Below are 27,862 nucleotides of genomic sequence, written 5' to 3' on the forward strand. Positions count from 1 at the left end.
TTCTTTTAAAATTAACCCTCAATGTCACAAAGAAAAGCAAAATTACAAGAAAAGGACCAAATTATACAATGTGTAAATGTTGAGGGTTAGTTTTTTTTGTAGAAATAAGACTAAATTGACATAATTTATAAATGTTAAGGATTGAAGTTGCTATTATACAAATTTTAAAAGTTGCCACATTGTGAAAACTAATGAACAAAAAAGACAAATTTGAATAGTTGAGTGACCAAAAAAGAAATTTACTAATAGTTAGGTGAATATTTTGTAACTTTTCATAGTTGGATGACTAAAAAAGAAATATACTGATAATTAGGTGAGCACAAGTGCAATTTACCCTTTTATTTTCCTATAATATCAAAGCCTATCTTCCCTGTTTTACGGTTTTGATTCCTTAGTTTTTTTAAACATACAAAGGCAGACCCTTCCCCTCCCCACAAATAGATGATGGATGTTAGAAGATGAAAAAGAAGGGACTACACCTTAAAATCCTACTTTCTTTTTTTCTTTTAGGATTCGATTCAAAGAAGGTAATGATGGCGAGCACACGCACCATTGATGATACATTACCATGTTGACTAATCCCAACAAACCACTTTCTCTGTCTTATTGGTAAGACATTAGGGACAGGACACCCCCTCCCCACCATTTTCCCTTTACTTGTGTCTAATTGAAACCCCATAAGCTAACCTAACCCTCTCTCTTTCTCTCTATTTCTTTTAGCTCCCCATTTACAAGTTATTACATGCATGAAGCAATTCATATATCCTTTTCATGCCTCATCATCATCATCATCATCTTGTATGCAACTGCAATTGCATGATGTAAACTTGCTAGCTTTCTTACTTTACCATACACACAAAACAGTCTCTCTCTCTCTCTCTCTATCTATATATATAGAAAGTACAGGTTCTTTCATGTTCTGATGCACTCAAGGGTAAAATATTAGTATCTAATTGCAGCTTTTTGGCATATCCTATTAAGTCGATAACAGCTAGTTGCTGCTATGTTTGGGATAAGCTACTTTGAACTTCCACAAGCATATGATTAAGGGTATGTCTTTTGAGTTTTGATTTTTCTTTTTTTATCATTCCTAGTGATATACTGCAGATTCTGTTATTACAATACCTTCAAAGGGGATGATTTGATTGATAGAAATCTCGTTACTTGTTATTATTGGTTTCCCACTCCAACTAAAAGCACTCTCTCAAGTATATGCATATATTATGGATTACCACATATATAGTTTTTGCTTTCCTACAAGATTGAAATTTAAAAAAAAAAAACTACTTTGAAAAGTTATAAAAGAAAGTTTTTATTTAAGTCTTGTTAAAATTATTGTTATATGGCCGCCTTTATTTTTACTGTCAAGGTCTGCACCATCGAAAGCTTTCCTTTCATTTCCTTTTCAATCGAAAGTTTTCTTTTCATGAAACAGCTTTAAATGTTACGAAGCTACATTGATCTCTCCATTAACCGTCAAATTAACTTGAACTTAAGATATATTTTTCTATTCTTGGATAGGTATTGTCATTGTCTAGAGCTCGCTAACTAAACTTAGAAAAAAGAAACTTAATAGTTCAGTAACTTAAATAAAAACTTTTTAATAGTTAAATAATCATTTTATAACCTTTTAAAATTGAGTGATTCAAAATGTAAATTCATTAATTGGTTAATTTGTGTAATTTACCAAAAAAATGGGAAAAAAGAAGAATAAAAAAACGATACAAAGCTTTTTCAAATTACTGGGCAGATCCCTTTATAACTTTTGAAAAGACTGCAGATATATAAGTTGAAAAGCTTTGGAAGCCATTTGAGCAACGCCTGCCATGAACAAGCATGTAATGGAATCTTCATGTTCATAGGGTAACCTTTTCTTATTTTGCTATTAAAAACAGTTGTGGGTCATTTTCGTATTAGTCTAGACTGCCATACTTGAACCTCTTAGGTTTAAATAATGGTTGAATATGGATATCGAAATATTAAAAAAATTTAAAAGGTGATGATGTTGGATGAAGTGTCGGTCAACCAAGTTGTAGGATATTCATTTTGGGCTGGCAATTGCGTCTGAATGCACTCAATGACAGCCACGAAAGCAAAAACCTCAGCCACTTATTTTTTATTGTATCCTTTTCAAAGTATAAAAGAGAGCAGAAAAATATTATTAGTCACAACCCATTTTCCTTTGTATTAAATGAGTGTATCCAAATGTTAACTCATGCCATGCTATTTATAATTTCAAAGATTAATTAATATCCATCATTTCATCCGAACAACAATATCAAAACTCTAAAAAAAGAAAAATTAACTCATAATTACTGTCGACCAGATATTATTTCCACGGAAAAAAAAACACCATTAGTATAACTGCATGCGCTAGAGCAGTGATATATGTTCTTCGACTATCCACCAAAATTAATGTAAGTGAGCTACTGATACGGGGTTGCGCGCGGACCAAGATCGAGTTGCCAAGTCACGAGAAACTCCTACGAAAACCCTAAACAATTAGATCTGAAACGAAACAGAAAAATTAAAAGATTAGATTTTTGAATTTTCAGATCTGAAATAAAATCCCCAAATCAGCAAAGAATCAAATTGAGAATAGAAATAAGTGTTAGGGTTCTTGAAACCCTCAAGGAGATTGTGATTCTGCCCAATTGAACACCAAGATAGTTTTTCCCAAATTTCGACAATCTAATTTCACCCAAAAAGAGTATGGAAAAACCCTAGAAATTGGGGATTTTTGGGCTGATTCCTTAAGATAGAAAAAGGCTGAAAACACAATAAGAACAGAAAATAGATTAGATAATGATTCAGCACAAATAGAAATAAAGAAAGAATTGACAGTAAGAAATTAAAAGATAAGTCCTAAGAAGCCTTGAAATCTCGAAAGATCTCACAACTCCCTTCAAACGGCTCTAATCTCCCCTCCAAAGAATATCAATGGCAAGAAGAAGGTTGAAGATGGCTCCCACAATCAAAAAGATTGTTAAAACAACTTCTAAAGAAAAATCAAGAGAAAATCCTTGAAGAACTCAAAGAGAATTTTCACTCAAATCAAATCTGAAATTTTTAATGTAATTGTAATGTTATGTAGGGTGGCTGGCCAAGCCATATAAATAGGCCTTTCAAATGTTTTCCTAATTTAATTAGAACACTAAAACTACAACTAAAAAAAACTCCTAATTATTTTAATATGGAAATTCGGCCAAGGGTCTTTTATTTGGGACTCTTGGATAAACATTTAAACTAAGTAAAATAAATAAATAAATAAATAAAAATAAAACTTTACAACTTGGGCCACTTTGACAATTTGGCCTGATTTTCAACTAAGTATGGGTGGATTTCTTGATTGGGCTTGGAATCTTCTTATTGGGCCTTGCCCTCAAGAATTTGGGCTTTTGTGACTCGTATCATTCCCCCCTTCCTCAAAAAGATTCGTCCTCGAATCTGAAAAATCAAATGAACTCGACTTTCCTCTATCGAACGGGACTAATGGCAATTGAGTCCACTGAAAAGAATAGCCATGAGATAGTAAATAGCAACGGAAACAAGCTTGTAGTCCAATCATAAGCATAACAGAACAGGTATAACGCATGTGAATGGACAGATTCAGATTACCATGCAAACAATCTAATTTACTCACCACTGCCTCGTCAAATATTTGAAACAAAGATGGACATGTTTTAAGGCATTCAGTCGTCTCACATTGTTCCCACAAACCATGAATAAATTGCGAGTAATAAATCAAATGGTAAACATAATCGTCACAAGTAGGTATTTGAAAAGATTTACATGGTTCACAGAGTTGCATAATCATACCATGCATTAATCGACGGTCTATAGATTCACTCACACATGCATTATCAAAAACAAGAATCTTTTTATCAACCATCAAAACAGATAGATCATCAATAAATAAAATAGGACAGTCAAGCATGTTTCGATCTAAGTGTTCATCAACACGATCTTTATCACTATCCGAGGAGTACAAAAGTGTTTCAAAGGTTTCAAGCATCTTACCTCGATAAGCAAAAGAATAAGGGTCGATTTACCTTTTTCATTTAAAACAAACCTTCGTTCATCGGGGGCATAGTGTAGTCGAATCTCCGTTGTTGAGTTAACCTTTGTCAAATGGAACTCAAACTTCATGTACAACCACATAAACTGTTTAAGGCAAGAATATAAATTGAAAACAAATTTGGCAAATTTCGTTACCTTATTCTCCAAAACAGATTTGGACAAATTCAAGGATTTTACACAAGGTAAATCAAGAGAAAAACAAATCACGCTTCTTTTCGTAATGACTTTATCAACCACAATCGAAGAGTAACAATTAATCGGATCAAAATGATGGGATCTTTTAAGAACTAAGTCACCAAAAGTTTTATCAATAATTTTCAAATCTGCACTGGACTCGGTTTCTAAAATTTCCTTACCTCGCTTACCTTCGAGATCATGTAGTGTGATTTCATCTTTGCTTAAGTTGATCGTATGAAAGCGTCTTTCATTTGAGAGGTATTGAAGTTGAAAGTTATCTTTCGATCTTTCGGGAACCTGAAAAGTAGCAACACAAGAAAAATTCATATCTTGGTTAGTGGAAACATTCCTCACTAGCCTTTCCTCGTCTTTTTCTTTTGTTTCTTTTTCTAACTCATTTTCTCTTCTTTCTTCAACTTCTTTTTCAATTTTCTTTTCTGTTTCACATTCCTTTTCACTCTCAATCTCTTTTTGCTCTTTTTCATTCTCTTTTTCTTTTTCCTCACTTGTTTTAACAGAATTTCTCAGTTTGATTTGGTCCTCATGGACTTGTTCCGGAGTGAGCGGCACTAAGGTAAGTTTCTTTCCTTGATGCTTGAAAGAATACCTATTGGTACGACCATCGTGAGTGACTTTTCGATCCAGTTGCCATGGTTCTCCTAGCAACAAATGGCAGGCTTGAATAGGCATTACGTCGCACACAACTTCGTCTTGATACTTACCGATAGAAAAGGCAATGCGCACTTGTTGAGTGACCCTAAATTGGCCTTCGTTGCTAAGCCCTTGTAGTTGATAAGGTTGTGGATGCTTGGTAGTGGTTAAGCAAAGCTTTTCCACCATCGTCGTGCTGGCTATGTTCGAGCAACTTTCACCATCAATAATAACTCTACAAAGCTTACCTTGTACATGGCAGCGAGTATGAAAGAGATGTTCTCGTTGCTGCTCGCTCCTTGGTTTTGCCAAAGATGATTGTCCACGATCATGAAAATCATCATCCATTCTAGTGACACGTCGAGGGCCGCGCCTTTGGGGTTGGTTATCCCTATCTTCCTTAATTGAATCTCGATATTGATGTTTTTGATTCACTCGTACCTCATTCAAAGTAGTATTTAATGCTTGAAGTGTAGCATTTATTTGTGTGATTGCAGCAGTATGTCCATCTAACTGTTGTTGGACTTTCATAAGTGCATCATTATTATCACCTTTAGACATCTTCAAAACCTGTAAAAAATAAACACTCAACACTCAAAAATAAAAGTTAGCAAACCTCACCATTAATCACTCAAAAAGAAAATTCAAATTCTCAATGAGGTCGAATTCAATCTTGTGAGTTCTTTATCAGAGTTTATATCAACCAATTAGAGAGTGTGAACCAAACTACCAAAGAATCCTAATTTGCACTAGGATGCCAAAAACTGACGAGACACCAATTGATTCGTGTTGCACCGAGGAAGAAGTTGTGCACACGTTTAAATCCTACTAACACAAGAAACAAGAAGGTGTTAGATAACGTAAAGGAAGAATAAAGGTAAACAAATGAAAACCTACAGCTAAGAATCAATAAAAATTGCTGAAAACAGAAAACCCGAAAAACTGCGGAGTAACTTGACAACTTCGTTCGAGGTGTTCCCGATCTCCAAAAATCACGAAATTAAATCTGGAGTGTTCTTATATATTTAATTTTTGATCTGGAAAATTTGGGCACCAAATTCAACCCGCTGAATATTTTTTTAATTTTTTATTGGATTTCGTCTTTTTTCAATTTTTTGACTTTTTCGACTTATTTTTTTGCGGGAAATATTTTTGTATATTCAATAACAGTGCCAAAAATATGTATGTAAAATTTCAGATCAATCAGAAAACGTTTACCCACTCAAATGAATTTTTTTCGAAAATTTTTCTGGGTAAAACTGCTGTTTGTAATTTAAAAAATAGAGATCAGTTTAGAAATCAACCAAGAACACCCAAAACGCCCAAAATCTGATACCAAATGATACGGGGTTGCGCGCGGACCAAGATCGAGTTGCCAAGTCACGAGAAACTCCTACGAAAACCCTAAACAATTAGATCTGAAACGAAACAGAAAAATTAAAAGATTAGATTTTTGAATTTTCAGATCTGAAATAAAATCCCCAAATCAGCAAAGAATCAAATTGAGAATAGAAATAAGTGTTAGGGTTCTTGAAACCCTCAAGGAGATTGTGATTCTGCCCAATTGAACACCAAGATAGTTTTTCCCAAATTTCGACAATCTAATTTCACCCAAAAAGAGTATGGAAAAACCCTAGAAATTGGGGATTTTTGGGCTGATTCCTTAAGATAGAAAAAGGCTGAAAACACAATAAGAACAGAAAATAGATTAGATAATGATTCAGCACAAATAGAAATAAAGAAAGAATTGACAGTAAGAAATTAAAAGATAAGTCCTAAGAAGCCTTGAAATCTCGAAAGATCTCACAACTCCCTTCAAACGGCTCTAATCTCCCCTCCAAAGAATATCAATGGCAAGAAGAAGGTTGAAGATGGCTCCCACAATCAAAAAGATTGTTAAAACAACTTCTAAAGAAAACTCAAGAGAAAATCCTTGAAGAACTCAAAGAGAATTTTCACTCAAATCAAATCTGAAATTTTTAATGTAATTGTAATGTTATGTAGGGTGGCTGGCCAAGCCATATAAATAGGCCTTTCAAATGTTTTCCTAATTTAATTAGAACACTAAAACTACAACTAAAAAAAAACTTCTAATTATTTTAATATGGAAATTCGGCCAAGGGTCTTTTATTTGGGACTCTTGGATAAACATTTAAACTAAGTAAAATAAATAAATAAATAAATAAAAATAAAACTTTACAACTTGGGCCACTTTGACAATTTGGCCTGATTTTCAACTAAGTATGGGTGGATTTCTTGATTGGGCTTGGAATCTTCTTATTGGGCCTTGCCCTCAAGAATTTGGGCTTTTGTGACTCGTATCAGCTACCTTGCTATAATTCTGTAAATGCTTTTATACAATAATTTGAGCTCTTTTTGCACTGTTCTTAAGCTTCATGCTCTGGTCTTTGTGTCAATTATGAGTTTATTAAATCAAAGTATTTAAATAATATATATAGGCTTTTCGTTTTCCTAGTATGGTATATGGAAATTGCTTTATCTTATCAAATATATATATAGAATAGCAGTAGATACATATAAGGCCAAGTTTCATTCATTAAGTGGGAACCAGGTTCTGGGGGTTTTCAGTTTCTTGTAGTAACATGTGTCTGGTAATAAGCAAAAAAAGCTGAAAAAACTTAAGCACTAACTTCAATGGAAACTGCCAAAGATTGAAAGGGTATTAGCTGATATATTATTACAGCAAGGTTGGGGTTGTTTTGTTTCTTCAAGACTTTTCTATGTCAGTGCATGACAGCAAAGAAATATAAGTGATTTTATCTTTTTTTATTTTGCAGGTAAAAGACATATTATTACAGGCTAAAGGGTCTTGTAGGGTTGTAAACAGGGAACTGGTGAAGTTGATGGGACCCTTTGTGTTGAATAAAAGTTAAGGTAATTTTTTTCTCTTTTTTTTTTGACAAACTTCACAATGTAAAACAAATACATTGATTGCATTTGTCTGTAACAGTTCAAATACTGATTACTAAAAGCTCTGGTTTCATAGAACCTTTTTTTATAATTTTACTTTACTCTTCTATACATTCTATATTCCTTCAGCTTCTTTTTTTTCTCTCACTTTCTTCTTTTCATCTTCTTTTTGCCATGTTTATGAACTTCATAGGGTGTTTACTGGAGACTAGTTAAGGCGATATGTTTCAGTTTCTTACATGTCTTTTTCAGTATATATCTGCCAAAGACCAAAATCCAATATGTTGAAAAGAACCAAAAGGGTTAAGTCTGGTTCAACTGTGCTTGTCAGATTATGCATGTGCACGTGTTTATGACTGTGGGTTTTTTTTTGCTGTTTGTATTAAATTAATACATATGTTCAGCTACTTCATTTTCATGTGTTTACTGTGTTTCAATCAAATGTTGCAGTGTTGCAAAGGGAAAAATTAATCAGAAGAAACATGAAGTTTATGAAAATTGGGACAAAACCAGACACCTTCTACGCAGAAGAGGCTACCAGGTATAACAAGTGTGACCATGTTTATTATTACAGGATAAATCTAATAGTTTTGGTCATTTGGTAATATAGGACTGTGATTTCTGACATACCAAGTGATCTTACAATAAGGATTAACAATGTTTGTTTTCTTCTACATAAGGTATACTTCTCTGACTTCATGTATTCTTGCCTTATTTCAATGGTTTCTACTTTCTAGCATATATTTATGCATCATATTCTTAGCTGCAGATTCCACTTGTTCCGAAGTGTGGTCTCTTACAACGGCTCTGTTCCGACGCTGATGATTCCGACATTGTTACGATCGATCTTCACGATGTTCCGGGGGGTGAAGATGCTTTCGAACTCTGTGCTAAATTTTGCTATGGGATAACGATCAATCTCGGTGCACATAACTTTGTTCCTGCATTTTGTGCTGCTAAGTTCCTTAGAATGACTGAATCTATTGAGAAAGGGAATTTTGTTCTGAAACTTGAAGCTTTCTTCAATTCATGCATTCTTGAAGGTTGGAAAGACTCCATCGTCGCACTTCAAACCACGATCAAGTTACCTGAATGGTCTGAAAACCTTGGAATCATTAGAAGGTGCATTGATTCTATTGTAGAGAAAATCTTGACACCAACATCAAAGGTTTTTTTTTTCTTTTTACATCTATTTTGCTACTTGCAGAAAAGGTATAATGAGACTCCTGTACTAGGAGGTAAATTTAGAAGTCAAATTACATTTTGCCTCCTCTATTAAAAAACGTAGGTAATTTAATCCTTATACGTTAGATCAAAGAATAAATATTTCAACGATTTGTACTGTTAAAAACTAGTGTGGCTGATAGAATAACCAGATAGAGGCACAGTACTATGCCATATGTACCTTATGCTAATGTATAAGGACTAGTTTTTAACAATACAAATGGATAAAATTTTTAGCTAAAGAACTAGTTTGCTCTTTGATCTAATGTATAAAGATTAATTTGTCTATTTTTTGAGTATATGAAGCAAAATGCAATACTTTTACTTGCAAAAAACATATGATACGTTAGGTTGAATTATATGAATTCATGCAGGTTTCATGGTCCTATACTTATACTAGACCAGGGTACATAAAAAAACAACACCAGTCTGTTCCGAAAGATTGGTGGACCGAAGATGTATCGGATCTCGATATAGACCTTTTCCGATGCATAATAACAGCAGTAAGATCAACATATATACCACCGCCACAGCTCATTGGTGAAGCTTTGCATGTGTATGCATGTCGTTGGCTACCGGACACTACAAAGTCTAGACCTCTCCATAGTTCAGGGTCACAAACCGAAGAATCCAGGGAAAAAAGTAGACGGATCCTCGAATCTATCGTGAGCATGATTCCGTCTGATCGAGGCTCGGTTTCGATAGGTTTCTTGTTAAAGCTTCTTAGCATTGCAAATTATTTAGGAGCATCCCCTGTGACAAAGACTGAACTGATAAGGAAAGCTGGCCTGCAATTTGAGGAAGCAACACTTAATGATATGTTGTTTCCTTCACAGTTGCCCACTGATCAACACTTTTATGATATTGATTTGGTTGCGGCTGTATTGGAAAGTTATTTGGTGTTATGGAGAAGACAATCCCCTTTGCCTACAGAAAATAGCCACATGGTTAGATCGATTAGAAAGATTGGGAAGCTTATTGATTCGTATCTTCAAGTTGTTGCAAGGGATGTGAATATGCCAATATCAAAACTAGTTTCTTTAGCTGAAGCATTGCCAGATGTTGCTAGGGAAGATCATGATGGTCTTTATAAAGCCATTAATATTTATCTCAAGGTAAGACCAGTTTACTAATCAACTGCATGTTATGGATAGGGTTAAATTACTTTTGGGCATCAACTTTGTAACTATTCTCACATTGGGTTTGAATTTTTTCTTTGTCTAAGGTTTTGAACTTGGCTTCTCACATTGGGTTTGAATTTTTTTTCCAGGGTTTTGAACTTGGCAATTGTCAAGTTTAGGGGTCAACTTGAATAAAAAAAAGTTCAAACCCTAATGTGAAAATATATTTTCTAATTTAGGGTCTAACTCAAATAGTGAATTGACCCCTTATGGATAAGCATATGCATACACACATAAATCAGTCTGTTTTATATGTTCATTCATTGATATAAACAGGAGCACCCGGACGTAAGTAAAGCAGACAAGAAAAGGATGTGCCGAATGCTGGACTGCCAGAAACTGTCCCCAGAGGTACGTGCTCATGCGGTGAAGAACGAGCGGCTACCACTGAGAACAGTGGTCCAAGTCCTGTTTTTCGACCAAGAGAGTGGTTCCAGGTCCACAACTCATAAACCAGAGTCAATCACCAGAGCAAGACAAGCACCAATTGAAGCAGAAGCCAAAGAAGAGTGTGACAAAAAGGTGCAACATGAAGTGACAAAGAGTAGCAGCAGGGTGACTGAAACCAGTGAAAGAGAAATTCAGAAGAGAATGGAAGCCAAAATGGTGAGAGGAGATTCAGAGAAAGGCAAAGAAAGGAAAGGGGAAACCAATTCAACTGCCAAAATGATGGAACCTAAACAGGTATTTCAAAGGAGAAGTAGTAGATGAAGAACTATTGATTTGAAAGATATAATATATATAGTGTTGAATAATTGTCTTTGTTATTGTGTTTTTCATATACACTTTTTTTTTTTTTTTGCATACATATGATATTAAATTGCAGCAAGCAATGCACCATTTGTAATAGCTTAGGAAAGAGATTTCTTTTAAGCTGTAAAGACCAATAAATTATAAGCTTAGCATTCCATCCATCCTTAGTATTTTATTTATTATGAGTTTAATACAATAAAAAGGTTTGTATTTGAATTGAACCATTTGTTCACTAGTCTTGTTTCTATATGGTAGGATTCTTGTTCATCATAATGGAGCCTAAACCTATACTCTTCGGCTAAAGATGCCACACTTCTAAGTTTAGTAATTACAATCCCATTTGTTAATTTATGATTTCAGTCTCTTTATTATGGTAATTTTTTAAAAACGTACTTTATATGATCTTTTTTATGTCATAAGAAGTGTTTATAAGAAAATATCTTTTTGTGGATTGAGTCTTAGCTCGATTGGTATGGATATTGTTGTCAATACAGGAAGACATGGATTCGAATGCACTGAAACGCATTATTCTTCTATTTATGGGTTAAAGAGGGACTATGGGTAGTTTTAGGCATTGTGTCAAAAAGAATAGATATGACAAATTGATGGGGTGTAAAATCCACCAATATAAACCTACGCCTAATTTGCAATTTAAGCAGTATAGGGAGTAGGGTCGATCCCTCAGAGACTGGGTTTACTGCAAATTGTTCCTCTTCTGACCAGATTTATGTCGGGGCAGTTGTCGTGCCCAAGAAGTTCGGGGGGATAAAATTTGAAGACTTGAAATAAATAAATAAAATGCGTGAAAAGAAAAAGTTGAAAACAGAATAATAAAAACAGTTAAATAAATATGAAGAAAAATTAATTAGAATAAGCTCAGCTTTAGGCACGAATTTTCCTCGTCTTTGAACCGATCCTCGAAATTAGATGAACTCCTCTTTTCCAATAAGCTAGTTATAGCTACCAAGGACGCCTCAGACACCAACTCTTCCTTGTGTAAATTAGTTATGGAACGTCCAATAACTAACCCTTACCGATCGAACAACCACGAAATCGTGATTTAGAACTCCGGCAACTTTGCGTTCTAGAATAGCCTAGCTCGAACCAATGCCCTCAACCGCGTGGGACATTTAAATCCAGTTACTACTTCCCTTGACGGAACTAAACAACAATCTCCACTTGGCACGCCAATGTGTTCACAGAAAACCGATTAGAAACATTCCTTTCGGAATTCCAACTGTACATTTAACCACACTAAATCAAACGACGTCTTTTTTGACTTAGTGTTGACCTGACTTTGTGAGTTGACAAAATCATACTCTTAATCCGGAGAAGTAATAAGTACTGGAATTTTAGGAGTTAAATTGCTCGGGTTCGTAACTCACGGGTTTTGACGAGGCTAATTTCGACCTAAAGTTGAAATTAGGTTTAGTTGACTAAGGTTTGGGGCATGTTGGTTATTGAATAAATTAAATAAGGTAAATGGGTAGTTGGCTACTGGAAATTAAAAGAGAATTTGAAAAAAAAGATTGCAAATGGCTTAAGTTGGTGGCTACTAAGAAATAATAAATTGAAGGAAAAGAAACTAAATGCAGCAAATGAATTCGTGACAAGAAGAGAGAATGTATTGAAAGATGAAAGCTTGATATTTTGATTGATTCAAGACTTGATGATTAAAATGAACAAAATAAGCCACTATTTATACTAGTGGCTTTGCTAAATTAAGAGTCAACTAGTATAGAAAATCAAGGAAAAATATCCCATGATATAAAAAAAAATCCCAAAATAATCTCTCACTAAGTCAACAAAAATTTTAGCTAATTAATCTTGGAAAAATTCTGCTTTGGTGCTCCTTCTTTGCTTCTTTCTTCAATCTAGCCCAATTGTTTCATTTTTCTTCTATTTAGCCCCTAATTGCATCCCTGCACAAAATTCAACAAAAACATGGAAAAATTAGTGGTTCACTCTCATAAATTAACCAATTTAATTACATAAAATATGTAACTTTAGCATTTAATCATAAATTAAGCATTGTTACTCATTTTTTAAATTGACAAGATGCTAAATTACTCAATTTTTAGAAGGATCAATTTATTTAATTTTAAAATTAAGAGCCAACTTTTGAGTTTCAACTGTGAGCCCAATTAGCCCAATATATAAGTATTGAACTTAGCAATTTGCAGACCAAAAATTCATTATCTGAATCAAAAGAGACATGGCAATGCCAAGATATCGTCCCCTTCATCTCTGTCTACTCATCTTGGTCATCTACACCACTCCTTCCATAGGACTCCTCAATGGCACCGAGCTCCTCAAGGCGGCCTGCAACCAAACGTCCGACTACGCATTCTGCCATGCTACTTTAACTGCCGACCCCAACGCAGGTGGCCCACAAGCCCTTGCCGGCGACCTTGCTAATGCTGCTTTACGTTTAGCTCAAACCAAGGCCACCCACGCGCAATCCCTCATACCTGTCCTCCTTCAAAATGCCACCACCTCTTTGGACCACAACCGTCTCCAAATGTGCCAAAGTAGCAACAACAAGGCCATTTCTCAGCTCTCAGCGGCTAACAATGACTTCAACTCCGACTCACTCGACACCATGGTGGAAGAGATAAACACTGCTGCTCGGGCTACTAATGACTGCTTGAATGAGATCCAAGACAAAGGCACCCACTTTTCACTTCTGGCAACCATCAATGCAGATTTGATTAAACTCTATGAAATCTGTATTGTATCCACTAGATATTTTACTGTTGAAGATTTGTACTAGTTTGATCTTTGATGCAGTGTTTTTAACCCAATTCATATTTGTAGTATACGTATGGATGCATGATTAGTGATTTAGACAAATAAACTATATGTTAATGAACCTTTCATACAATATGTATAATACAAATAGGTAGTGCCAAAGTTGATGATGGGGACCATAAGCAGATGCATGTATACCTTCATGGTCACGGGTTAAACAGTTTGGTTTTTTGTTTTGTTTTGTTTTGATCATCCATGGCGTTGGTGTTGGGTCTACTTTAATAAGTCTAAACCCTAAATATGTGTGTCCCGCTCCTATGTATTAACAACAAATTATAAAGCACTAATAATGCAAATCTTTTGAGTTCCATCAACTGATAGGGTGAGCCTTTAAATTTAAAAAAAAAACAAGACAATAGGCTCCGATGCTTTCCATATTCATTTAATTGGTTAAATCATGGAAGTAGTATACTATTCATTAATCATTGTTTTCAATTGTCACCCTTATACAATATATTGTGTTATAGATGTCGATAATGGCAATAGAATGCTCGCAAAAATAAACAAAAATAAGAACACACAGATTTTTACATGGAAATCCTTTCGGAAAAAAATCACGGGCAGAGGACAATAAATTCACTGATGTTGAAAAATAAATGATACAAGAGGAGTTTCGACTACATCTATTTAAAGGTTGAAAAATCTTATTCTAATAAATGTCAAATAAAGGAGTTTCGACCCTCGGCCTTAAGCCCTACACAGATCCCCTTATTTTGCCCCTATATATTTTTTTTAACAATGATTCAGATCACACAACTCTATAATCTTGCTTATTTCAACTTCTCTTTTAAGTCTACAACTTTCAACTTCCCTAATTTATATGCCTAATCTTTTTTAGAGTTAAGAAGTTGAGTGGAAAATTATTTTTTATTCCTTTTGAAATTTATTGAATTTTATGTTAATCTATAGTAAAATTGTATTTTAGCTCTTCTTAAATTTTAAAATTCAATTTTAACCCCTCCAAAATGAAAAGTTTATAATTTGATCCCTCAAAAAATTGTAAAAAACTTACATTAATACATTGATAAAATTGCATTTTAACACTTTAAAAATTATAATTCAATTTTGACCTCTCAAAAAATATTTCTGACTTCACCATTACTTGGTTCAATAGAAAAAGTTAAAAGTATAGAAATAGAAGAAAAAAAGGAAAGATAAATGAACATTTTTTATTTAATGTATAAAAATAAACCAATTCATTTTGAATGATAAGAGGAGACGAAATGAAAGAGTTGTGCGTATTTGTAAGATTCTCATATTCTTTCTTCAAAAGTCTCTTTTATGCCCATTTTATAGTTTATGAAGATTGATTCTTTTAAAATTCGTAGATTTCCCTTTCAACGATATTATCTCAAAAATTTAAACTCGAATTCTCCCTTTAAAAATATAATAAGTAAGTTAATTCAAAGAAGGCATGAATTTTTTATTTAATTTTCTTTTCCTACTAAGTACACCAACCATATATATAATGTTTTCCCTCTATTTGTTTTTTCTTTTCTCTAATTTCCTTTCTTAAAAGTACTAAAATTTGCTAGAACGGAAAAAGAATTGACCCGATAATCTGTTGATGGAGGAGAAGAAGAAAAGTGAATTGTAACATATATTGTATTTTTTTAAGGTATCTATCGAAGCGAGTTCATTAATTAATCTTCCGCATTCTGTAGATCCATTAAGGAAGTAGATGCTGGCAAAAAAATAGATTGAATTTAAAAAAAAAACTTAATCTGAACTCTGAAAATAATATTATTAAGAAGAACAATCACAAATTTGAAAAAATTGTTCTTTATAAATCATAAATCAGACATAAGATATAATTTGATTATATCAAATTTATATAAAAAGGAATAAATATTAAATTTATTAGTAAATTTATATCCAATGTGTAATTTGGTACATGAATTTTGATTTGGTACAATTATATACATGAAACTTGAATTATGATTTATACATATAGATAAAACTTTAGTTTTGATTCAATTGTACACATTTAATGAAATTAATACATACATTTAAATTTCATGTAAAAAAATGCACAAAATCAAAATTCATGTATGACATTACATATCAAATTAAAATATTTTTATAAAAAATAAATACGATAGATGATAGTGTTAAATTTTAAATACTTGAGAGGATGAGAAATGAAGTAAAATGAAGAGGGTAGCAACAACGGGTAAACAATGTATACAATTAGGGATGGTAAAACCCAAACCTTCAATGGATTTCGAATCAATTTTTTTATTTGAAAAGTGGATGCAGAGGTAGGTGGATTTTTTCTTTTAGGTAGTGGGTATGAAGCGATTATCGTAGTTGCTTGTCTCACATTGACCCGCTTCACCATATAAAATTATCATTTTATCGTTATAAACTATTAAAAGAGTAAAAATGTAATAACATGATATAGAAAAAAACATGTATATCTTATATTTAAATATTTTTTTGAAAAATTATGTCTAAATATTTACTTAATTTTAAAAATATTAAAAAAATTAAATTGAAACATAATAAGATGGAATGAGGCGAGAATAAATATATCCAACCTGTATAAAAGTGATAATAATTTTCAGGTGATGGAGAAAAATATATCAATTGTAATAAATTTTTATATTTAATGTAGGGCAGGGAAATTTGAAAGGGGTTTTTGATATTGGGAGGTAAATGAAAAAAGCCAATGACTAGAAGCCAAGCCATGATGAGTCATGGAAAGTCGTGACAGTCAATTCACATTGACCATACACACCCACACAGAGATGTTCCATCTCGGTCCATCGCCACTTGAAATTCAAATCTAACGCCTAACCTAACGGTTCTTTTACTTTTTACTTTTCTTTACTTTTGGTCCCTACTTGAATTAAAATGTTAGAAATTTAATAAAAAAGTGAAATCAAATTGAACAAAAATAATTTTGTTATACTTTGATTTGAATTGGCGGTTGCAAAAGGTGGTAAGCTTGGCCATTTCCTTACGGTGAGTTTAGATGGGCAATTGGTGCAGTGCGGTTAGCTTACTTTTTGTCTTACGTTACAATATCGCTACAGTATCTAATCTCACCGCCACCTTTTACACTAATCGCAGGTAAACGCACCGCCCATCCAAACTCACCCTTAGTCGAGGTGTCAGAGGACTTGGTCCGGGACTTAAGGCCTTTACCCACTTCATTTTTAAGATAATCCATGTAATCTAACCATATAATCTCTAGAGTTGCGTGAATTTATTATATGGTTTTAAGTTATTGCGTTTTGGGTTAGTATTTATTAATGTGCGTTACGTATTGGAATAAGACATATTACATAAGAAGACAACGTTTTAAAATAGTATTGTTAACATATTGTAGTAAAACATTCAATGTTTTAAAGATCGAGAATCATAAAATTTATTAGGAATTAACACCCAACGATTCTTAACACGTTTTGAATGATGATTTAGTGGAAGAATTTTATTTTTCATAATTCTAAATTAATTTATTTATTTGAGAAAAAAATACTCAAAAAGATATATATTTTTTCTTATAATTTTATTTCATTTAATACACACATTTTCAATATAAAATAAAAAAGAATAATTTTTATTTAATTACAATGCATATATTTTTGAAAATTAATATTTATAAATTATTACAAAGGTGTGTTAAAGATTTTCACATCCAAAGATATGGCTAGTATTAATAATCATTTCAAACACCAAAAAGCATGTGATTTGTTAGTGGAATGCTAGACTCTTAATTCCAATAAACAAAGATCAAACTTTGGCCAAATGAGATGTAATTATTTAATTCAAAATAAATTAATTGCATCAATAAAATAAAAGTACAGCATTTTAACGTAATTTAGGTTTCTTTATTACATTTAATTTCCAATTATGATTTCCTTTAACCCAAAAAAAATTGTCCCACAAAGCATAAATATTAGTAAAATAATAAAGTTAGAGTCTAAGATTTGAGTTGTATTATTATATGTAATGTGATATAAATTATATTATTTTGATTTTTTTTTCAACTAGAAATTTAAATGTGATATTATTTTTTTTTAAATTGTTCGTATTTTTCTTCTAATGTTGGATATAGCATATTGAATAGACTAGTTAAGCCAAATAAAAAATAAATTAAAATGTAAATTAAAAAAATAAATGTAAATAAAATGGAGGGGAATCATGAAATTTTTGAGAAATTAACATCTGACGGACTTCACACTTACGAGTGTTGAGATAGACTAAAAAAATTGAGAAATGATTTAAAATAGTTATAATAATATCAATATTAAAATAAATCAAGACATTATGAGTTTGATAATAAATTTGTGTGAATCTCAAGTTGATTGTCAGTAACACTATCTATAATTATTTATTATTAATAATACATGAATCGATTGAGTCTTAACTCGATTGGCATATACATTATTATCAAAGCAAAAGAATACGAGCTCAAGTATGCTGAAACATATCATTCTCTTATTTTATGAATATTAAAAATCCGATAAAAAGTTGTTTGGTTCTTCATTTTTGACCAACAAACAGCAGTAACATCTACAACTATGTTCATAATGCTATGAATAATACTGTTAATTTAATATTATTTAGGAATAGGTTGAGGCTGTTAAGATATAAAGCACAGACTCATCCTTCACAAACCTCGTATAGTCAGATAAGTTGGATAAAAAAAGTATAGTTAGAGATAATAGTATAATACTATAGCATGAAATCCACTATTAAATAAGGTTTAAATATGCCACAAGTCCCTGTTATTTTTAAAAATTAGGATTTTAGTCTCTATACTTGTATTTCATGAAGTTTAGTCCTTTTACTTTTCATATTTCAAAATTCAGGTCCAATTGTTAGTATTGTTAAATTTTTTTTGTCAAATAAAAAATAATCACTTGGTAGACATGTAATTTAAAAAACAACTTTGTAATTAACTTGGATTTAACAAAAAAATGTTATCAGTATTAACAATTAGACTTGAATTTTGAAATTTCAAAAGTAGAGAGATTAAGTTCCATGAAATATAAGTACAATGACTAAATTCCTAACCATCAAATAAATATATCCTTTGCTAGTGGTTCTAGTCTACCTCAAGCGAGTTTAACAAATGGTAAACAACACTCAAGGTCATAAACTATTAGTAAGTTTAAATTTTGGTTACTTGATTTTAAAAAAGTTACAAAATGATCACAAAACTATCCGAAAGTTTTTATTTAAGTCACTATATTATTAAAATCGATGTTGTATGGTATTCTCTATTCACACCGCCTGTACTAACCGAAAGCTGTCATTCCCTTTATTTTCAACAATTTAACTTTTTTTTCTTAAATAACTTTAAACATCGTGAATTTACGAAACAAAATCCAATTCTTCTTAGATATTTGACATTAACCGTCAAATCTACTTAGATCTCAAGTATGTTCTCTTATTGGTTGATGGATATTGATCCATTGTAACAATCTAGTGACTTAAATAAAAATTTTAGAATACTTCAGTGACAGCTTTGTAAATTTTTTTAAGTTGAATAATCAAAATGTAAATTTAACCATAAAAAGAAATTGAAGGCAGAGGGATAGATTAGAAGGCAAAATGACCATCCAATCCATCTTTTACTTTAGGAGCTAAGAGTGAAATTGAGAGAAAAAGGGCAAGGCCCAATCCCCAATAACAAAAGAGTGCTCTGAACAAAGAAAAAAAAAGGTGCAATCTTACTATTATTATATTAGTGTCCAAGTGGTCCCTCCCAAGAAGCATCCTTTTGTTTTCTTTCTATGTGCCTCTAGTCTACCACTTTTTATAATACAATATTATTGTGAAATATTTGCGTTTGTTGAATGGTCTTGATCTTTTTACATAAAAAAAGGGAAACGATGGCGTGTACTGTGTAGTATACAATGATATATGGCTCTAGAAAATTATATTATAAAAAAACAGTGGAGGTGACACCAAACACTCATTCAACAAACAGGAAACAAAGGGGCTGGTTAAGACCTTAGAGAGTGGTAGACATTTTTGCAGATTTTGCAGACCTTTGTCCCCGTTTCTCTATTTCTTTCTTTCTTTTACTCTTTTTCTTTTTCACATCCTTCTGTTATCTTCAGTACCATCACCAAAATTTGGAAGCTTGAAGAAGAAGAAGAAAGAGGGCAATGGGGGTAGGTTCAACTGCATCTTCTAAGCTCAAAAAAGCGGCTAAAAAAATGGTGGTCGCTGCATGTGGTTCTTTCTCAAAGAATACTTCTTCTCCTCCTCCTCCTCCTGCTGCTGTAAGCCTTTTTTTTAGCTTCAATATTTTAGATTAAAGATCCCTTTTTCTTTTGGGGGTATGGAATGTGGAAGATTGGGTTAATCTTTTTTTTTTTTGGTTATGGCTTGTTGTCCATAATGTTAAAAGCATTGAATGATTCAAAGAGAACCCAGTTCCTTATTTTTGCAACAATTTCAATTGCTTTTGGATGGCAGCTCTAATGTTATTATGTTAATGAATGTAGATGTCAATGTCACCATTGAAACCAAAGAATAAGTTTGAAGCAGTATCAGCTGGAATTGAAGCAGAATCTATCACCAACCATAATGACCTTGCATCTAAGGTAACCCCTTTTTGATAAGCTAAAAAACACTCAATTTTCTGAAAGAAATTTCATATGATACTAGGAGAGATTATACAGCAGTTAAAGAGATTAGGAAGGCAGTGTTTTAGCTCGGTTATTTCGTGTAGCCGATCTTAAGAAGTGGCGGTTGATTGTCTAGGTTTCGAATCTCATCATCTGTGATCCTTTCCTTTCTCCCCAGGCAAAGGCTTTGAACATTTTAGCGCTCAAAAGGCTAGGAATTTGTGACTTTAAAGTAGAAAAAGGTAGAGTAATACACACTCTTAGAATCCGAATTCCGATAACCCTCGCCTCTCATCGTTGAGATGGGAAAGTGTGAGAGATATCTTATTTAGAGAGTAAGTTATTCGAGCTGTACAAACTCGCTACTTTACCTTCAATTCTACTAAGTTCCCTTTTTCTCTAGATTCATGATCTGGACATTTGTCGCAGTGAATCTAATTGGAACTGCACAAAACATTAGAAAATTTACATGTTAATCACAAATGTTTGCTGAAATTCCTACTATGATATTTACTTATACCTTTGTAGTGATATTTATATAGTATTTTTAGCTTTTGGTAACACAGGAAAAATTTCATTCTCTAGCTATCTAGATCCTGAGAATGATGGCAACGTTCAATCGATTTCATTTCGTGATTGTTTAACATGGATTTTCTTTTTCTATTTGTGGATTGCTGCAGAATATATGTGCAATATGTTTGGAGGTTCTGAGTTACAGTTCTGGTAGCAGTCCAGGGCAAGCAATATTTACAGCTCAGTGTTCTCATGCATTCCACTTTTCCTGCATATCCTCGAATGTTCGCCATGGTAGCATCACCTGCCCTATTTGTCGTGCTCATTGGACCCAGTTGCCACGCAACTTAAATCCACCTGCATGTTCACTCTCTTGCAACCAAAATGACCCTGTTTTTCGTATCCTGGACGATTCTATTGCTACTTTCCGGGTTCATAGACGCTCCTTCCTTCGATCAGCACGCTATGATGATGATGACCCTATTGAGCCTGATCACACACAAAATCATCCCCGTATTGATTTAGCTTTGGTTCCCCTCCAACCAACAGTTTTGACTCACCCTTGCTGCTTTCGGCATCAACCCGGTTCACATCCATCTTTTCAGATGCCGGGAGTTGGGCACGTCTCAAACCATCATCACCATCATCATCACTTCAGCAGCTCCTCCTCATCAACTTTACAGTTGCAACCACCAAGTGGACAAACACCTTCCTACATGTGCTCCCCCTCAAACAGTAGACCAGCCTATCTCAGCATAAAATTAGCACATCCACGAGCTACGGACATGGTCTTGATTGCAAGCCCCAACGGACCGCACTTGAGGCTTCTAAAACAGTCCATGGCATTAGTGGTATTCTCCCTCCGACCAATTGATCGTTTGGCCATCGTCACATACTCATCTGCTGCAGCACGTGTGTTCCCTCTCCGGTGCATGACATCCTACGGAAAGAGAACGGCCTTACAAGTTATCGATCGCCTTTTCTACATGGGTCAAGCTGATCCAATAGAAGGGCTCAAGAAAGGGATAAAGATACTCGAAGATCGTGCACATAAGAATCCACAGTCACGCATCTTACATTTGTCTGATAGTCCAACGAGATCATACCATGCCATGAACCTTCAATTCCCTATTCCTATACATCGGTTTCACGTTGGATTCGGCTTTGGCACCTCTAATGGGTTTGTAATGCATGAATTTGAAGAGTTCCTAACACAATTATTGGGAGGTGTAGTTAGAGAAGTTCAATTGAGAATTGGGGAGGAAGGGCGGATCATAAGGCTTGGGGATCTACGAGGTGGCGAAGAGAGAAGGATATTAATGGACTTAGGTGAGTGTGTACATGTATCTGTAGGGTATAGCTATGTGGAAGGAGGAAGTGAAGAATGCATGAAAACAGGGGAAACAATGGTGAGTGTAGAGGATAAGAGGGAAACAGAAGATGGGAACAGAGAGAATGGTATTAACATTGTTGGGGGAAGGACAAGCTGTGTTGAGAATTGGGATTACCATGATCCTTACATGGCTAGAAGATGGGCTAAGCATTTGCATGGATACAGGTTCTGAATCTGAAATCAAGCTACCCCAAAATCCCACTGTAGATATATGGCTTCACATTTCATTCATTTTCCACAGGGATTTTGGTCATTCAATCCCATGGCTTATCCTCTATAATATATACTCCAAAATCTTTCAAGATATCTAATTTTATTGGTGCAACACTTGAACTTCATTGTTCATTTGAGTCAATTATTCCATCAGTTAGGATAAAGTTTAGGACTTTGTTGATTGTGTTGTTGGTTGGGATTGGAAAAATCACACCATTAATTAATACTATATATATATATTATAAGGTGATTATTTTGGTAGTTTGGGACTACAAATTTATTTCTTTGATTGAAATGACTTTTATGTTGAAATGATTAAAAAAGAATCTAATATGAAAAATATTTAATCAAGAAGTTATGCAATTTTCCATAATAATAAAAAAAAAGGTTGTGCAGTTCTATTTTTGGCCAGCAACCACCCTTGGTGAATGCTCTCTATTATAACAATATGATTAAATTAGTACCTATTATTAAAAGGATTGTTTAGAAAATATCATTTATTATTTAGTAAAGTTAATATTTAAATCATTTCTATTAAAATGATCGATTTATTTTTTTAATTTAACGCATAGGGATTATTTACCTATTTATTTAAATAAAAAGGATAAAATACAATTTTACTCCAAATATAAAAATTTGGTTATACTTTTACTTATTTGTTTGTATATTTGGCCATCAACCACACTTTATTTGATCACAATGGCAAAGCAAATTATGTTTTAAAAAATGGAGAAAAAAGAAGAAGAAATGATGGTAATATTGTTAGTAATTCAACTTAATTAATGAATTATTAAAAATAAAAATGTTAATATTTTAATATTATAATGAATAATTACTTTGGTTTTAATAAATTTAAGGGTAAATTGTAAAAATAGTCACTCTTGTTTACTTCAGATTGTTTGAAATGTTACGTTTTAGTTATTTACGTCATCGTTTTGTTACGAAGTGGTCATTCTACCGTTAAGCTCTGTTACCTCCCTAATTGCGTCTACGTGGCAATCCAAATGAGTTTTAAATGTCAACTTGGATGTTCAGTTACTGAGATAAAAATAGGTTTTTAATTAAATAAAATTAATTTGGATTGCCACGTAGGACATCTAAGTTGGCATTTAAAACCTATTTGGACTGCCACGTATGACTGTCGTCAGGGAGGTAACAGAGCTTAACGGTAGAGTGACTACTTCGTAACAAAACGATAACGTAAATGACTAAAACGTAACATTTCAAATATAAATGACTAAAGTGTAATATGAAATAAACAAAAAAAAAAGAAGACTATTTTTGTAGTTTACTCTAAACTTAAATAACAAAAGTTTAGGCAGTATTTTCACCTATAAATATATATTTTTATTTTTATTTGTAAGTAAATAGATATTTATAATAATTATTTACCAATCAAACTTAATTCCTAAACTGTACTGTATATAGCATAAAAATAGAAAGAAAAATGGAAATGATTGAGTAGTAGAACAAGTATGGAAGTAGAAGGTTGAAAATGGATAAATTAAATTGTAAAGGGCGTCGGAGCAACAGCAAGAGCTCAGTCCCAGCCCCAGCCCCAGCGGTTTGAGTGGCTTGTTTTTTGCTTTTAACCATTTGCGGTTCAATTCCTTTGTTCGATTGTTCCTCTTGCAGCTTGGCCATCAGCAGCAGGGTGGATGTGAGATTTGTTACAGTGAAACAACAAAAATGGATATGTATCATCCAAGTTCAAGGCTCTCATCACAAGAAGAAATGCTTAATAATCTCAATCGCAAAGGTATAGGAGAGCCTTACCTCGTCTTGACTTCCGATCCTAAGCCTCGTCTCCGTTGGACTGCTGACCTCCATGACCGATTCGTCGACGCCGTCACTCAACTTGGTGGCCCTAACAGTAGGATTTCCTTTTTCTCCTTTCAATTTCTTTCTTTCTTTTTTACTAGTTCTTTCTAGGTTTTTGTTCATCGCCTCTAATTTTACAATTCGAACCACCTTTATTTATGTTACATTAAGAAATAAGCATTATCTGCCTGGTTATTTTCATGATGCCCGACATTTGTGAAATAAAAACTCTGTAACTGGCTGTAAAGATGTGATTTTCTGCTATTAGTTTACTTGTGGGCGAATTGCCTTCAAAGCTGACCAAAAAAAAAAAAAACTTAATTTGCCATTGTAATTAGGTAGTTAAATGATAGCTGATTTTGCTGAAACCAAGTGAAACTTGATTTGATCTTAAACTTAATTTGGCATTGCACAGCTTATTCTAGTCTAAGATCCAAGTTCCTAGCAGTATGTGCGGCAAAACCAGGAAGCATAGAGTTAGAAATGAGTATATCCAACTGTAAATTGGGATAGCTCTTATAGAGGTTAAGTTAGTAGAAATTTGTTTATGTTGGTTTGGTCGCATAAGCAGATGGAGTGATGCATCTATTAGAAGGATGGAGCAAATTGATGTTGCATAGGTTAAAAGGTTTAAGGAGTGGAAAGAAAAAAGACATAGAGAACTTAAAGAGAGGATGATAGTTACTAGGATGATAAGGATTTTATGTGTTCAATGTAATTTTTTGTCTTTATTTTGTAGCCAACCCTAAATATATTAGAATTAGGGCTTATTGATTGGGTTTGGTTTGATTTTAAGGAACAACTTAAACTTATGAATTATAAGTTGTGCGCTATTTCTTACGAGGTTGCTAATTAAAATAATAATTACTAGAATAGTGATAAGCGTAACTCTTCCAATTTTACAACCAATCTGTCAGTCATGCCATTATTCCAAAGCAACATAATTCATTTAATGGTTGTCACTATCTTGCTTCCCAACATAGGCATATTTCCCCTGAAATTGAGAAGTTTGCCTGTTTGTACCATAATGGGTTTTTGCAGGCCATTACCAGTACTTGTTAGTCTTATGTACGTTGTCCTTGTCAAATTATTTTCTTACATGCATTATAATGTTGGAATATTCCTTTCTTAGCTATGTGATAAACTGTTGGTCTTCTTGAGTATCTGATTCAGCCTATGTTTTTATGTTAAGTCTATTTTTGGCTAATCATAATTATAATGAATTCTGTATTTTATGTTATTTCTTCTGATAATGCATAGCATAACTACTGCAGAAGCTACACCAAAGGCTATCATGCGGACAATGAATGTGAAAGGCTTGACTCTTTTTCACTTAAAGAGTCACCTGCAGGTTTCTTCATTCTTTTCAATTTTTACCTAGTCAATTTTTTTTTACAAACTCATAGTTTTTGTTAGAAATGATTCTCTTCTGGACATATTATACTGTGTGATATTTTCATTGTCGTACAGAAATACAGGTTAGGTAAGCAGTCAGGGAAGGATATGGGTGAGGGACCAAAAGATGGTTGGTTCAGCTCTAACTCTTTTTCTTTCTTAGTGTATACTTCTATGCTACTGTAAATGAATCTGGCTAATTTGAATCTTAATTTTAAGTTTCTTTCACCAAAATGATTTACTTTCCTTGTCTATCTTTTCAGATTTATAAAGTGAACTAAAATATTTTGGTGACTGATTTGAATTGGATGGATGTGTATTTGGGTATTAATTTATAAGGTAATCTGTGATAAGTATTTAAAACTTGAGACTGAATTTTCTTTTTCTGATTTTCATAAAGGGATGTCAGCTTCATACCTTTTAGAAAGCCCTGGAACCAATAATTCTACAATTAACTTGTCAACTGCTGACTTGAATGAGTGAGAATTTTCATCTTTTGTGTGAAAAGTATGATTTTGTTGCTAGTATGTCAAATTTTAAGCTAAGTTCCGGATGTAAATGAGTTTTACGTGTAGGGGTTATGAGGTAAGGGAGGCATTAAGGGCACAGATGGAAGTACAGAGTAAATTACATTTGCAACTTGAGGTAATCTTTTTCATCCTTCTCTAGTACATTCTCTTTTGTAAACGTGGCTGTGAAGTAACCGAATATTTTGCAGTCCATCTTGAATATATCTGGGGTTTTATGCAATTCAATAACTTCTATGAGCTTGTGAATGTTGTCTGGAGAAACTTGTAATGAGGCTTATACATGCTCGCAACACAGTAATTGATTGATAGTGGAAAAGCCTACCAAATATGTTTGATAGAACCCTCAGGATCAGTGTCAAGTTGGTTCTCAAGCTGGGTAATGTCATTATGTTTTTCCTGTACAGGCTGAAAAGCACTTGCAGATTCGCCAGGATGCAGAACGAAAATATATGGCCATGCTTGAGAGAGCTTGTAAGATGCTTGCCGATCATTTTATTGGAAGTGGTGCAGTTACCGAAACAGATAACCTGGAATTTGGTTGTAAGATGCTGAGAAATTATTCTGTTGATCCACTGGGATTTTACTCCTCCCAATCCGCTGAGGTGGAGAATGCATGCGACCAGGAAGAAGAAATGCCATCCGGTCTGCATTCACAGAGGGGCGATGGTTCTACTGAAAGCTGCCTAACTTCACAGGAGAGTCCAGGAGGATTAACAATGGAGGGATCACCTGTTGAAGGGAAGAAAAAGATGGTCAACATGGAGGCAACAACAGGATCTGTGATATGGGGTGATACCAGGGTTAATCCCCAAGGGCTAACTGGATATGGAATGTAGAGATGGAAAATGAGTGCTACTCTTTTATGTTTGCTCAAGTTATTATTATAGTATCAAGTGAAAAAAGATGGTGATATATCTATTGGTTATTAGTGAGAGTTTGTCTCAAAATTGTAAATCCAAAGTTGCTTATGCAGTGCTCTAAAATAGCAAAAACATGTCAGTCTCTTAGAATATATTGACGTATGCTGATTTTATTGGAAATTTATGGAATCTCTGAATTCCAAACTAGGAATGAACTTTGTGTATTCTTGGTTTTAACTCTTCGATCTTAACTTTTGGTATTGCAGGCATCTAAGGTTATGATTCAATGGAGGTTGGACCGGGGGTATTGGTCTAGACTGCATTGAATCGATTGATCGGTTGAAGTGAACAAAAAAATCAGTTAAATCGGGCGATTGAGTTGGTAAAACCAAATTTTTAAAAAAATTAATAAATAATTTATTTAATCGAATCAGATCTATGATCGAATCAGCGAAACCAATTTAACCACCGGGTCAGTTTGGTCCACTCGGTATTTCCACTTGACGGGCGGAAATGGAAAGGTCACATAAAATAGAAAACAAACGAGATATAATAATTAATTAACGGAACAGTCAAGACGAGAAACGACAGAAATTACCGGAATCATTGAGGAATGGACGGAATATAACAGGGTAGATTCTGTGGAAGGCCGGTCGCTACAGGCCAATATTTAATTTCTTTATTATTTTACAAATACTAAATAGAAATATTAATTAAATACTTCTTTATCAGTTCTATG

The 27,862-nt window shown here is 33.4% G+C and overlaps 4 protein-coding genes across 12 annotated transcripts; all 4 read left to right on the forward strand.

Annotated features, from left to right (window-relative positions):
* The first annotated feature begins 653 nt into the window (after nt 1–653).
* LOC107963740 (BTB/POZ domain-containing protein At5g47800) lies at nt 654–11,218 on the forward strand. 9 transcript variants are annotated; one of them, XM_041096378.1, is made up of 8 exons: nt 654–1,050; nt 1,781–1,863; nt 7,707–7,803; nt 8,290–8,380; nt 8,450–8,519; nt 8,603–9,007; nt 9,438–10,178; nt 10,521–11,218. In XM_041096378.1, the coding sequence occupies exons 4-8, from the start codon at nt 8,322–8,324 to the stop codon at nt 10,953–10,955; spliced, it is 1,710 nt and encodes a 569-aa protein (XP_040952312.1). In that variant the 5' UTR covers nt 654–1,050; nt 1,781–1,863; nt 7,707–7,803; nt 8,290–8,321; the 3' UTR covers nt 10,956–11,218. The 9 variants fall into 9 exon arrangements, with proteins under 9 accessions (XP_040952312.1, XP_040952315.1, XP_040952313.1 ...); XM_041096381.1 differs by lacking the exon at nt 654–1,050 and having other exon boundaries at nt 1,686–1,863; XM_041096379.1 differs by lacking the exons at nt 654–1,050; nt 1,781–1,863 and adding an exon at nt 2,305–2,417.
* Nucleotides 11,219–13,212: 1,994 nt separating this feature from the next.
* LOC107887495 (uncharacterized) lies at nt 13,213–13,770 on the forward strand. Its single transcript, XM_016811756.1, has one exon. It carries the CDS (start codon nt 13,213–13,215, stop codon nt 13,768–13,770), a length of 558 nt encoding a protein of 185 aa, XP_016667245.1.
* Nucleotides 13,771–19,612: 5,842 nt separating this feature from the next.
* On the forward strand, nt 19,613–22,778 carry LOC107963741 (probable E3 ubiquitin-protein ligase WAVH2). Its single transcript, XM_016900196.2, has 4 exons — nt 19,613–19,786; nt 19,886–20,050; nt 20,276–20,374; nt 21,079–22,778. The coding sequence occupies exons 2-4, from the start codon at nt 19,934–19,936 to the stop codon at nt 22,474–22,476; spliced, it is 1,614 nt and encodes a 537-aa protein (XP_016755685.1). The 5' UTR covers nt 19,613–19,786; nt 19,886–19,933; the 3' UTR covers nt 22,477–22,778.
* Nucleotides 22,779–23,878: 1,100 nt separating this feature from the next.
* Nucleotides 23,879–27,360, forward strand: LOC107963742 (protein PHR1-LIKE 2). The gene is made up of 6 exons (XM_016900197.2): nt 23,879–24,390; nt 25,613–25,689; nt 25,809–25,863; nt 26,134–26,212; nt 26,309–26,378; nt 26,668–27,360. The coding sequence occupies exons 1-6, from the start codon at nt 24,207–24,209 to the stop codon at nt 27,097–27,099; spliced, it is 897 nt and encodes a 298-aa protein (XP_016755686.1). The 5' UTR covers nt 23,879–24,206; the 3' UTR covers nt 27,100–27,360.
* The last annotated feature ends 502 nt before the right edge of the window (nt 27,361–27,862 follow it).

This window comes from Gossypium hirsutum, chromosome D06 (assembly GCF_007990345.1).
Source record: "Gossypium hirsutum isolate 1008001.06 chromosome D06, Gossypium_hirsutum_v2.1, whole genome shotgun sequence".
In the NCBI taxonomy this organism is placed as follows: Eukaryota; Viridiplantae; Streptophyta; class Magnoliopsida; order Malvales; family Malvaceae; genus Gossypium; species Gossypium hirsutum.